This window comes from Aulonocara stuartgranti, assembly GCF_965226115.1.
Source record: "Aulonocara stuartgranti genome assembly, chromosome: 16".
In the NCBI taxonomy this organism is placed as follows: Eukaryota; Metazoa; Chordata; class Actinopteri; order Cichliformes; family Cichlidae; genus Aulonocara; species Aulonocara stuartgranti.
This window is the reverse complement of record NC_138952.1, coordinates 28,297,745-28,311,377: the sequence shown is the minus strand read 5'-3', so window position 1 is coordinate 28,311,377 and position 13,633 is coordinate 28,297,745. Positions and strand designations below refer to the sequence as shown.

The following is a 13,633-nucleotide window of genomic DNA, read 5'->3' as shown; positions in this document are numbered from 1 at the left end:
CCAGTGTTAAATTGACACTAGAAAGTGTCTATGTGTCCACTCTCCTGAGTGTTAAATTAATGCTTTTGACAGTGTTAGATTTCTAACAGTAACCTAGTCAGTGTTAAAGATTAACAATGACTAACACTGAGTAGTGCTGATTTTCTATCACTGGAAAATAACTAAAAATGCTGGTAACATTTCAGTGTTAGAAAAAACACACTGCTAATGTTAGTCATTGTTAATCTTTAATACTGACTAGGTTACTATTAGAAATCTAATACTGTCAAAAGTGTTAATTTAACACTCAAAAGAGTGGACAACTATAGACACTTTCTAGTGTCAATTTAACACTGGAGATTTTGCAGTGTTTCTTTTATCATCTGCATTGCTTCCTGTGCCCAAAAATAACCCACAGAGTGCTTGATCATCTTGCAGTCTCGGGTGGGATGCTGTAAAGTGTGCGTTCAGGCTGAGGCCACTGTCATTCAGTTCTTGACGACTGAAAGTGATCAGTACGTTGCTGGAGGACACAATAAAACAGAACCACAATCTGTTGATTGTGTATGAGGTTCTGTTGGTAGGGAAGAGAAGAAGGAGAGGTGAAGGGGGTGTGGAGGTGTGGCGAGATAAATCCCCTATGTGACAAGAAGCTCTGATCAGAGAGCTGCAGCTGTATGATTTTGGAGATGCAGAAAGAAGCCGAGCTTTGTTTTCCACAACTCCTCAACAGCTCCTGCAGGAAGCCAACATTTCACTGGTCCAAAGCTGTGCTGCTGAACACTGTGCTGTGCTGCATCTCTCTGCTCACTGCTGCTCTAAACCTTCTCGTCATCATCTCAGTCTCTTACTTCAGGCAGAAATTAACTTCTCAGCTGAAATTGTAGTTTAAGTCTTAAAAACCAATGGAATTAGTGAAGACATTTTTACATTATTAATGTGTAATATATTCTTTTTTTCTCTCTCCTTAGGCAGCTTCACACACCCACTAACATCCTCCTCCTTTCTCTGGCTGTCTCAGACTTTCTCACTGGTCTCCTTATGCTGCCACTAGAAATAATTAGAAACACGGCCTGCTGGGTACTTGGTGATCTTATGTGTTCTGTTTATACTTATCTGACAGCCGGTCTTTTCTGTGCTTCAACTTGGAACATAGTTCTCATTTCAGTTGACCGCTATGTAGCTATTTGTCACCCTCTTCATTACCCCACCAGAATTACCGTGGCAAGAGTCAAACTCTGTGTTTGTTTGTGTTGGTTTTGTTCAACCTTCTACGGCAGTCTTTTAACAAAGGATGTTCTAATTAAGCCGGCCAGGTATAATTCCTGTTATGGAGAGTGTGTGTTTGTCATTAATGATATTGCACGGTTTATTGATCTTGTGTTATCTTTTATTTTTCCAGTATCTGTTATCATAGTTCTTTATATGAGAGTGTTTGTGGTGGCTGTGTCTCAAGCTCGTTCCATGCGCTCTCATGTTACAGCTGTCACACTTCAGCGTTCAAGCAATCAAGCAAACAAATCTGAACTGAAAGCAGCCAGGAACCTTGGAGTTCTTGTAGTTGTGTTTCTCGCATGTTACCTTCCGTTTTACTGTTACTCTCTTATTGAAGTAAATGTGATCAATGACTCATCTACATTTTTTCTGATCATTGTGTTTTACATTAACTCGTGTCTAAACCCACTGATGTATGCCCTTTTTTACTCTTGGTTTAGAAATGCTGTTAAACTTATTATCACTCTGCAGATTTTTAAGCATGACACTAGTGAAGCAAACATGTTTTAAAAAGATAAGGAAATCCACTCTACTAACAATTGAAATCAATAAATTCTGAAATCTGAAAATGAAAATTTTGACCTTGTCACAAATGAGGAAATATAGAAAATGTCATTAAAGTATGATAGTGTTGCGGCAATGTATTTTATTATTTCTTATTTTTATTTGATTATTTATATTATATGCCACTTCCGAGAAGGAAATTGCCAGTAAAATTTCATGAAGTACTTTTTTAAAGGTTCTAATACTTTTTACATAGACTTTATCCAGCTTTTGGCTCAGTGTGATTAAAGAATGTGTGGGGATTATATCATTTTAATATCATGTTTATTCATTCATATCCTTTTTATTCGTTTATATCCTTTTTATTAAGCTTTGAGTAGCGGCATTTGATTAAAACATTTATTCAATATATTACACATATAGTTTCAGTTACAGAGGAGTTGGCTTTCTGTCTAGTAAGAGGTTATAAGCTTTAGTTGGCGAGGTGAGACATGAGACAGAGTGCACTGAGGTGTCTCGACCTCAGTGCGAGACACACACAGTTTACCTGCACACACACACATAGTATATAGACTCATATTTTGCTTGTAACTGCATTTTGTGCCTGCATAAGTGACAGTTTTTTGTAGGATGTGGTTCTGATGTTCCAGAGATAAGCGAGAGTAAGAAGATCAACAGGAAGCACCTGGCGTCAAGACGGAGAAAATGCTCTTTTTGAATGTGTCAAAGGTTGTGGTTATAGTAGTTTATGCATGTTATGTATCTGCTTTGACGCATGAAGGGGCATAATAATACATAAAACATTCTGAGTAAGCTTTCTTTGGGGGATTCATGCTGAGGATTGTGATGGTGTATTTCCTCCACATAAAATCATTGTTTTGACGCACTTGGACTTGTGGTCGTTTGTCTCTCACCTCAATCACGAATCGGGACAAATGTTAACTTTAGTATTGTCTCTCTGTCTGTTGCTATTATCATTTACCACTGTTATACTGGTTTCATAAGTACCATATTACCATGTATTTTATTTTTAAAGGGGCCTACAGAAATAGGTCATTCCATAAAAATAACTTTCTATCCAAATTTAAAGGTTTTCCAAAATTATGTTAACATTAACTGGAAATGACAAGTAATGAAAATAAGACAGATGTATAAGCAGGCTTAAGCTTTTATTACTCATTTTATATAATTATCTATATACAACAATAATAAAATGTAATGTAAGAAATGTAACAATAGCTGTGTTTTAAAAATACATTTTTGCCATTGAAAAGACTGTTTAGGGCTTAGTGGTCATAGTTTTGTTAGGTGTTTGTTGTCCCGACACCAATATTTGTATAATTATACTCCTATAACGACAACTCCTCACACAGTGTGTATGATGTCATCATAGACAGACTGGCTGCCTATTCCAGCAAAATAAGGTATAAATAAATGCAAATTAAACAAGATGTTTTATAGCTAAAACTTTGAGAAGCGTTACACAACAATTTTATTACATTGTGTAATAATGTATTAATGCATGCTCAATCATCCAGGTAAGAAAATCCCAAAATGCTGATTCTGTTCGTCTGGACGTAGTATTTTCAGTGAGAGAAACATTTCGTCACTCATCCAAATGACTTCTTCAGTCTCAGCTGACTGCACGTTTCCCCATTCTTATAAAAAGTACATTTTGCATAATAACTCAATCTAGCGCCACTGGCAAAAAACTAGCTGTGAGGTCCGTTTCTTCATCATTAATATGGTAATTGTTATGACCATTAATAATAATAATAATAATAATAATGGATTGGATTTATATAGCTCTTTTCAAGGCACCCAAAGTGCTTTACAATGCCACTATTCATTCACTCTCGCATTCACGCACTGGTGGAGGCAAGCTACGGTTGTAGCCACAGCTGCCCTGGGGCAGACTGACAGAAGCGAGGCTGCCATATCGCGCCATCGGCCCCTCTGGCCAACACCAGTAGGTGGTAGGTGAAGTGTCTTGCCCAAGGACACAATGACCAGGACAGAGAGCCCAGGGATCGAACCGGCAACCTTCCGGTTACAGATACGCTTCCCAACCCCCTGAGCCACGGTCGCCCCAACAACCACAGATCAAAGACAATGATATTGATCATTCATCACTGATCAGTGACAATGGCCATGAGTACTATTCTCAGAGAGTTGGGGAATGGTTGCAATCACAGCATTACAAGATCTGTCCACCTCAATTCAAAGAAGGTCTTTTCCTTTTTCATGTATATGGCCTCCTTGACTCCTCACTTTCTTCCTGTTCAGGATGTGTACATCCTCATCATTGAAAGAGTGTCCACTGTCTATCTCTCCTGTTGTACAATCCACTTAGGCAGCGGTTGTTTGGTTTTCACAATGTATAAATCATGGCGATCCTCTTGGCTCTTGACAGCGTACACTGTATTACTCTGTTCGTGTCAGGGGATTCGAACCTTGGGGTGCACCACTTTTTGGCACAGCTTGTGTTGAGGTTTAAAAGCCACAGAGACGCGGTGTTTAGAGATAATGTTTCTCAACTGTTTCGATAATCCTGACACATAAAGGATCACTAAGGGTTTTCGCTTAGACAGCAGTTGTCTTTCTCTCCTGGATCGCCTGGAGCTTTCTTTAGGTGCCTTCCCAGCTTTGACAAATGTCTCACTGGGATAACCACATTTACTCAGGGCCTCCATGATATGACGTTCTTCTGCTGGCCACTGTATGTCTGGTGATGGTGTTTGCTCTGAGAGTCAAACCTTAAAAACTGATCCGTATGTATTGGTTTAGGGTACACATTGACTTTTAACTGTCCCCCATTACTGATGAAAGTCTCACAGTCTAAGAAGCCTAACCTGTAATTTTTCTTATCCTCTCTGGTGAACTTGATGTGTTGGTTCATCCCTTGATATGTCCAGATTTGATTTTCACCCAGGTGTCATCCACATACTTGAACCAAGTAGGGTTTCAGCAAAAAGCACAATCATAGCAGTTCCTTTATACCCTTTGTGTGGATACAATCTTTGTCTGTTCAGCAGTTGGGAGTTAAATTCTCAACATCATGTGAGCACCAGCCTGATCATGAACTGTGCTGTGGCCATCAACACAACTTAGAGTCAGTTGTTTTCCCATCTTTGCAAATACATTTTTGTACAAGACAGTTCAAATTACATACCAATAATTGACAGAGGTTAGATGACTGGAAAGACAAATTTTCCATCACACCAACCACATTCATATACATTTTGATGGTCCTCAAGACATTGAAAGACTTCAGCTTAGATAAAGGCTAAAACTAAAACAATGGCATTAACAGTAAAAAATGACTACAGGGGGATTATTTTGGAATATCAGAGATCAAGCGGTGCTTTTGGCATGAGAAAAAAAAGTTCTATTTAGGGTCTAATTAAAATAGAATTTCGCCAGGTGGTTATTGTCCTTAATGTACCATTTGTGTATTATAGAGCGGGAGAAACAACTGCTTCACACAGGGTTCATAGTCATGATCTGGCTGACACTGTCAGCAGAAATGGAAAGGGAAATACATAAAAACTAAAATAACAACAATATACAAAGAATAAAAAACCAGAACAGCTTTACAAAGAACCACAAATTACATTTTAGAACCAAGATAAAAAGACGATAGCTAAAACTAGATAAGCTTCTCAGATAAGCTTGACATAATGAGAGCTTGAGAACAATGTCAAATAGCAAAAAAAGTTTTTTAGGGTAAAATAACACTATAGGCTTGACAGCCACAGCTGGATTTATTGACCCCACCTCACAGTCAGTGATGTCAGAGTTGGTTTGGAGTCAAAATGTGAGGCAGAGTGAAAAGCCTAATGCCAGAGCTCCAGAAACCCTGATGCTTATAAGATTCAAGATTAAAGATTCAAGAGCTTTACTATCAGTACAGTGGTCTACACAGTATACCAGGGGTCTCAAACTCAAATGAGCCGCGGGCCACTTCTGGCACCGTCATCTCATTGGAGGGCCACTTTAGTGTCCAAGTAGTACAAAAAAACAAAAACGAAAACACCCACTAATATTTCTTAAAACGTAGTGGGGTTTTTTTTTTTTAATTTAATTCCAAATATTGTGTAACAAGACAAAATTGCAAACATGAATGCAATTTTTTTCTCACTCTTAACTATCTGAAGCCTTTCAGTTTCAGTTTCATTTGTCATACGCAAGTTAGCGCAGGGTCAACATTGCAATGAAATGTATTTGACCAGAAGACAGTCACTCAGCAGTATAGTACAGTATAGTACAGTAGTTTCATTGAACTACCAAATAAACAGCTCTTTCTGGCCAGACACGTGGCAGCACTTTTGCTACAATTTTGTTTGTATTTAACAAAATAAAAATGCAGGCATAAGTGTACACATTAGTTTTCGACTGCAAGTGAAAATTGTTTTCTTTCCAAATAAATCTCTCACTGAACTAACACAGGCCTCAACATGTTTGCACTCTCTTCTTACCTCGGCCAGGTCCGCGGCTCCGAACCGTGATAAGGAGACCTCTGGCTATTACTTTGGGTTCCGTGTCGGGCTCGTAGCCGGGAACTAGCTTTACTGTCTACGTTGCAAGCGAGAGACAGAAAGAGGCTTTGAAAGGCTGCTGCAGCAGAACTTTTTTGTTTCGCAGGAAAACACGAACACAGTGTAAAGTCGAGTCTTAATAGCTTACTGGGCTCGTCAGGCACTCTTTTTGGCTGCAGTGGTTATTTTTATATTTACATGCTTCCATCTCCCGTTTCTGCTCGGTAGCACCTGTACTTTTCACTTTCCTTTTTCTCCCTCCCTCACGCTGTCACGAAATTAATATATTGTTAGTGCTTATTTAGTGCATATTGTTACTTGTTTTTAATGTAGTCTAAAAGGGCCAGCTCTGACTAGAGTCTGAGCCAAAACGTACTGACAGGAAACTGCATGCTTTTGCAGAGCATATGAGGTGCAGAAAGAAAGTGAAACTAAGTGTTGGATGGAAACTTAAAGTGTGCGTGACGTCTAGAGGAAGTATATATGTACATCAGGCAGGCTGCTGCTGCTTCAGAGCTGTGTGTGCTCAGTCTCCTTTTTTGGAAATGTAAAATTAAAGATCATTTTTTGAGTTAGACCACTTTGAGCCATGTTTTTCTTTGCCACCAAAAGAATGCAAAGAACTGAATTTAATAATTGGTGCAGTGACCCGGATTCTTTTGCGGCTGAGAGGACTAATTCGGAGCTTAAGGTACAATCTGATATGAGGCGGACAACAGACCAGTCTAAAAAGATTTAAAGGTAGGCACAAGCCTGTTCAAAGTAAAAGCAAAATTGTGCATATTGGATGAAATCTAAATTATCTGTTCACCGAGTTGATGATCGTCACCGTCAAATTGGCTCAGTAGTGGCGAAATTAAAGTCAATTATAAAATCTGTTAAGTAGATTTCGGGTGACATGTCCATGGTAATTTTGAGTGAAGTAAAGTAAAGTCTAGGAATATTTGATAAAAGCTTATTGTTGTTAATGATAAAGTGAAGTTTAAAGTTGATGTGTTGAGTGTAATCTTTTCAGCCAAGTGAAAAGAGATTAGAGAGTAGGTAATTGGACATTGGTTTCAGGGTAGGAGTCCCTTTTGGTCAGAAGGCTGGGCCTGGACATCAGTAAACTGGGTGTTAGAGTCCCCAGTAATGTTTTTAAAGTTATTTAAATTAATCTAGGACGGCGGTGTGACCCCCAGGAGTGCACACAAGTTCAGAGGTGAGAACCTCCCCCTTCGCTCCGGTATCTCAGTTGACCACACTGCCAAGACTTGGGACCTTGGTTAATTGTCAGTGGTCAGGGACCACTTTAGTGCGCTGTTTGGTTGAAGAAGCGGGGCTTCAGGCGTGACCACTTCAACGTGGATTGACCGGTAAAACTTTAAGTAAAGCTTCAGGCCGCAGTTAAATACTGGACGCTAGTTAAGTGGAGTTATTGGTCAAGCTGCGGGGAGTGCTTTTAAATTAACATAGGACTCAGAAATCTGGCCCCTTTGTCCCGGACAGAGAAGGGTGTATTGACCAGCAAGGTGGGCAAACCTGGGCTTAGAGGCTTTTAAATTAAGTCAAAATGGTAGGATGACTAGTACTAAAGGAAGATGATGTGAAGTTGTGATTTGGAAAGGAAAATTATTTATCTTGGCAGTCGGTGTCTTTATAAATGTGTGAATGTATAAATGAAGTGTAAAATTGTTATTTGGATGAATGATTAAAGGTGCACATTGTTTTGAGAGAAAAGGGTGTGGTATGTGTGTGTGTGTGTGAGACGATTATCTTTTAAGGAAGCTCAGGGAAGTGTGCAAAATGCTGATGAAAGTATTGTGTGAATGATGCTACAAAACTGAGCTGAAAGAATGGTGATATGTGTGGAAAAACTGTTAATTGTCCTCAGGATTTGTGCCAAAAGAGCTCTGATAAGCACATTGAAGATTTTGATGTGAATGCTTGCAAATGCAAAGAGCTGAGTATATTTAAGTGTGTGCATGTGTACACGGAATCCAAAGTACCATCAGGGTGCACACCCCACCCCTGGCGTCGTTGCCCACCTCTCAATGTTAAATACACGTAGACATTGAGGGCCAGCAGGAGGGACCATGCGCTTACCTGCTGCTCTCTGGCAGGTAGCTCCATGCCCTCCTGGGTTTTAAATGCACCTTAGAACACACATGCATCAACACTACAATGAGCGGGTGGAGGGAGGTTTGGAGTCTTCTCTCACCCCCATTCTCTGCGACCTGCTGGAGCGGGGGGGCTAGGAGGAGGAGTTGGCCGTCCGACTGCGGTCTGGAGTGTGGGGCCTCTCTGCTGCTGCGGAGTCGGGGCGGTCTGCCTCCCCCCACCGCAGGGAAAAGGGTAACACCACCTGGGTCTGGGTGCAGTTCCCCCCTCCAGGGGCAAGGGTACCTAGACCCGGTTTGTAGAGTACGCTTGGGGAGTGTGATCGTGTGTACAGCGTCTCTTTGTGTCTGTCTCCACGTTGGTTGAGTGTGGAGTAAGTGTATATGAGAGCATGAGGGTGGGAATGGATGTTTGTATATGTGTGTGCCTGTATGTCTGTGTCTATATGTCAGGTTGGGTGTCAGGCGCCACCTCTCTGGGGACATCTTAGGCCCTCCAAGGTATGGAGGCCTATCTCCCCCTACCACCACTTCCCCTGCCAGTGGCGGACTCCCTCAGACGTCGGTGCGTTGGTGGTTCTTTGTGTCCGGGGATGGGCGTCCAGGTACACACCGGCTCACTCCTTGGCGGCCGCTTATCGGGGCCTGGAGCCTGGGGCTCGCTCGGGCCACTTCGGAGGTGGGGTGCCCCCGGCCTCTCGGCCTGGGGCTCGGTCACTCAGGCACGGCTGGCTGCCGGCGGAGCTCACGGGCGCGTCACTGCAACTCCCCCTGGCTTCTGCTCCGCGGCTGCTGAGTGAGCCCTCATCTGGGACTCTCCTCAGCTCTTTCTGGAACAGTGGCGCGGCTGCCCCTCTGTTGGTCTTCCTTGGTCTCTTGTGTTCTGGGGGCCTCTGGATGTCTGGAGTTTTGATCTCCTCCATACCCGCTTCATGCCCTGGAGGACGGGGCTGTGGCCCCCCCACACCCTCTAGCAGATTATTACATGAAGGAACCTTTTAAAAAACAAAAAACAAGCGCGTCCATGCTCACAGGTGTACACACAGGTGATCACACCCACAAACTACACCCTTTTTGGCTCCTACCTCAAAGCACACTGTGTTCTGTTGATCTTATGTGCTGCACAATAATGTTTAATATTTAGTATTTACTGTCATATTCCCATATATCATTGTGATGTTGTTTATTCTATTACTCTTGTTCTGTTCTGCTTGTTTTCTTTTTTCTTTCTCAGCAGGTGACCCAGGTGATCGATATATGCATTTTTTTTTCTGTTTTTCTTCTTTTTTTTCTTTTTCTGCTCATTCTGTTGGTTTTTGGTTTTTGCCCTTCTCCCCCGTCCCTCTTCTCAGCTGTTTCTCTTTCCCTCTTTCTTTCTCCCCTTCTTTCCCCCAGTCAAGTCTGTCCCATGTTCAGTAAGTGAAAATAAAATAAACAATAAAAGGTGAATCAAATGGACCATTACAGCAAGGCTGGGATGGTCAATTTGGTAAAGTAAATCCGTTGGGCATCTTTCTTTGCCTTTAGACAACAATTCTGATGGCAAAAGAGCCAAACGGGACAGGCAAAAAAAAAAAAGAAAAAAAAAAGTGTGTGTACTGAGGGTCCATTCTTTTTATATTAACACGTAGCAGAGTTACATAGGGTCTATAGACTGTAAATATAAAATAAGAGTTCGGTTAGGTTGTAGATGAAAATTTACTGAAGAGAAGAGTGTGTGTGTGTGTGTGTGTGTGTGTCTGGCAGGAAGTGAACAAGCTTGCATGCCCATAAAAGGAAACTGGCTGATATGTGGAGTGTGCAATCAGAGAGAGAGAGACGTGTTAAAAATCTAGGTAGTGTTAAGAAATGGTAATGAAAATGATATTAAATAAATGTTTTAGTGTGTCAATACAGGTGGACTCTTCTCAACTTGAAAACGTGAGTACAGCGGCAAAATGATAGATTAACAGAATTGGGACGAAAACAGGCCAGGCTTTGGCTTAAAGATTTGACAGCTTCACCTCTCATTCTGTCCTCATCCTGAGAAGAAGCTTAAAGGACAGTCAGTCTCCTGATGAAGACAGAAGACAGACAGAACACCGTGTACTCAAAGAATTAACAGCAGGCAAAAAGACAGTGCAACTGACCTATAACACTGAAGACTCCAGCAGCAGCATGTAAGGAAACACTTGATGGAACATGCACTCTGAATTACAAGCTGGGAAGTTGAACAGTGGGATGACTGTGCAAAAGCACTGGACAGTACTGGATACTGAGTTTCATATTTGCCATGCTGGGAGATATCCTCCAAGAAAAGACTGAAAAGATCAAGAGAGAAGGAATGGAGAGAGGAAACAGCTGATTTGGGCCTGTGTTGATCTGCGAGGCCACACAGAAAACTGTGAGAACAGGGACGAGGATCAGTGAGAGGTGAACCGAGACATGATGCAGTGAAAGCATGTGGGAAATTGGATTGAAGATTGAGACTGAACTCATGGAGGTTTAGAAATGTCCAGAACATCACAACAGAGAGGTAAAAAATAAAAAAATAAAAAAAGAGAGAGAGAGAGATAACGAAATAAATAAACTAACAATTATTGAATTGAACAATTGAATAGAAAAGACACATATACAAATTGTTACATGTGAAATTATTTTTGGAGAGAATCAGAAGTGAGACAGTTTGAATCCACAGCTCAGTGCAAAGATGCATGAATTAAACCTGATTATAAAAACACATCAAGGCAATGAAGACCAGCTTACACTCAATATTAATCTGAATACAAATACATACACGCAATGAAGACATGCTTACATTCATGAATGCGAATACATGACATAAATGCTAAATGGTGGAGATTTAACACACTTAAGTTTGAAGTTGAGGAATAACTCAGGGAGTTCCATGAAAATAGAGGGATTTTTGTGAAAAGGAAAAAGGATAAACCAGTGATTGGAAGTGTAAAGTAGTTTTAGAATAGTGAATTAGAAGTGCTTTTGTGCCAATTGAGCAAAACAAGTTATTACTCTAGAAAGAAAATAAAATAATAATTTAATTATGTGGTAATGTTTTAAATATGCATTTCTCTTGTCAAGGCAACTTCTTATGAGAGGAGAGAGTATGAAAATTAGCTGAATGTGTGGCGACAAAAAAAAAAAGAACTGAAGCTTCCTTTCTGGCTGTGAAAGAAACATGTGTCATGACCCTGTGCCTTCTCGGCTGACTCTGTATGGCTACAAGTGTTTTTGTTGTGCTGCATCTCTCTCTCTCCCCTCCCGCGCACTGCGCTCTACCGGGGCGGAGTCGTGACGGCTCCAGCCCCTGGCTCGGACACCTGCAAGCAATCATCTCACCCACTTCTTAAGGCGGCTGCTGAGAGTGCTTCCTCGCTGGATTATTGTGTAACACTCGTCAGTGTCATCACCTATCTGAGCCGTTTTTCGAGTTTCTGTCGTGCCACTACTTACCTGCCTTTCCTCTCTGTGCCAGAATTCTCGCCAGCCTGAGGACCGCCGTTGGTGAGCTAAAACCGGAGTCCGAGCTACCTGAGCTTCAGTGGATTTTGTACCTAGCCCTCTTCTTCCCGTGCCTGTGTTCCCCGGAGACCCTCTTCCTGTGCCCCCTCACCCGTATATATTCGCACCTGGTGTCTGTGTGTGTAAATAAATCACGAACTTAAGTGACGGTCTGCCTCCGAGTCCCTCCTGAGCCTGACAACATGTCTGTGAATGAGAAGAATTGCTTGGTAAAATATATAATGGTAAAATACAGGATAATTAAATAAAGTGGTCAGGTCTGTGACTAAGTGCAGTATTCCAGATTTGGAAAAGAAATTTAGAATTTAGTGATGATCGATTGTTATAATGTTTTTAGAAAGGGCTTAATGGGAATTAATGTTAATGTTGTGCAAAACTGTGTGGCTTTTAACAAGATTTTCTGTGTATTTAGCAGGTGAAATTATGTCAGTTGACCTCAGAGTGTCAGGATGCTGAAGAACCTGAGGCCAACATATTGTTAGATTAGTAAGCAAAAGTTTTCTCTGATTAAGATTTTTGGGGTTGTTGTTTTATTGATGGGTTGATTCTGTCAGTTAGGTTTGGCTTGTTTTCTTATTTCAATAGAGGGAGTTTTATTAAACATGGACATGTCTATAATGGGCCTTTATAATTGTAACAGTGCACTTAGGGAAATCGTGGCAGGTGATTATGTTTTGTGTTTTGATGAGCTAATAATCAGCTCTCTTTTTCTCATTTTTGTTCTAAGCAGGCCTGCAAGATTGAATTAACAGCGCTGTAAAAGTTTTGGGAGAACAAATTTAAGATGACCTTTTCCAGATTACAACTGGCTGAGGAGAAGGCCATCTGTGTGGATCTGATCAGGTTGTAAGATAATAAAGAACTCTTTTCCAAAAACAAAAAACAAAACAAAACAAAACAAATGAATGAGCTCATGTTGCTGAGGGTGGAGAATTTGATTATTAGTCTCCACTGTCAGCAAATATCTTGAGTGAATGACTGAATGTGTGACTGAAATGTGACCTGACACTGAGACAAAGACGGGACCAAGGTTAGGATGCGAAGGGGGAATGCTTTGCTTTGTTTTGCTTTGCCATGAGCAGGAGGAGAAGAGAGAACGGAGGGGAGACTGAAAGGTTCACATGAGAGTTTGGAGCTGCAGACTTTTTTGGGTCGCTGATGTCTGCTTTAAGAAAATTCTGTTTTATTGACTGGGTTTAGATTATGGTAGTACATTATTGTCATGGTCCCTGTGCCCCGCTGGTCAATCCTCTATTGGGCAATATGTTTGTGGTTTGTTTGCTCTCTCGCCCTCTCTCTCTCACTCTCTCTCTCTCTCGCCACGGCGATGCTCACTGCGGGCTCCCGCTGCTGGCCCACACACCTGCTCATCACCACACCGGCCGCTGATCCCAGCTGATTACTGCACTACTTAGATGGCGAGTCTGCAGAACGATCCAGCCATTATGGACTCAGCAGGACAGGACCCCGTGGGCCGGGCTCTGGCCGCCCAGGAAGCCGCGCTGGCCCGCCATGAACAAATGCTTGGGCAGCTACGGCAGGATGTCGCCGCATTGACCCTGGCGGTGGCGCAGTTAATACCGCTGGAGGGAAATGCGCAACCAGGGAATCCCCAGCCGCCCAGCCCGGCTCCCCAGGCGGCACCGCCCGCCGTAGCGTCAGGTAGCTCACCGCGGGTCGGTACGCCGTCTGACGGACCTTTACCCACACCGGAACCAT

At 41.9% G+C, this 13,633-nt stretch overlaps 1 protein-coding gene across 1 annotated transcript; it reads left to right on the top strand.

Moving 5' to 3' along the window:
* Nucleotides 1-668: 668 nt before the first annotated feature.
* Nucleotides 669-1,764, top strand: LOC309690472 (trace amine-associated receptor 13c-like; the record flags this gene model as incomplete). Its single annotated transcript, XM_082507501.1, has 2 exons — nucleotides 669-835; nucleotides 951-1,764. 2 exons carry the CDS (start codon nucleotides 669-671, stop codon nucleotides 1,762-1,764), a joined length of 981 nt encoding a protein of 326 aa, XP_082363627.1.
* Nucleotides 1,765-13,633: the final 11,869 nt, after the last annotated feature.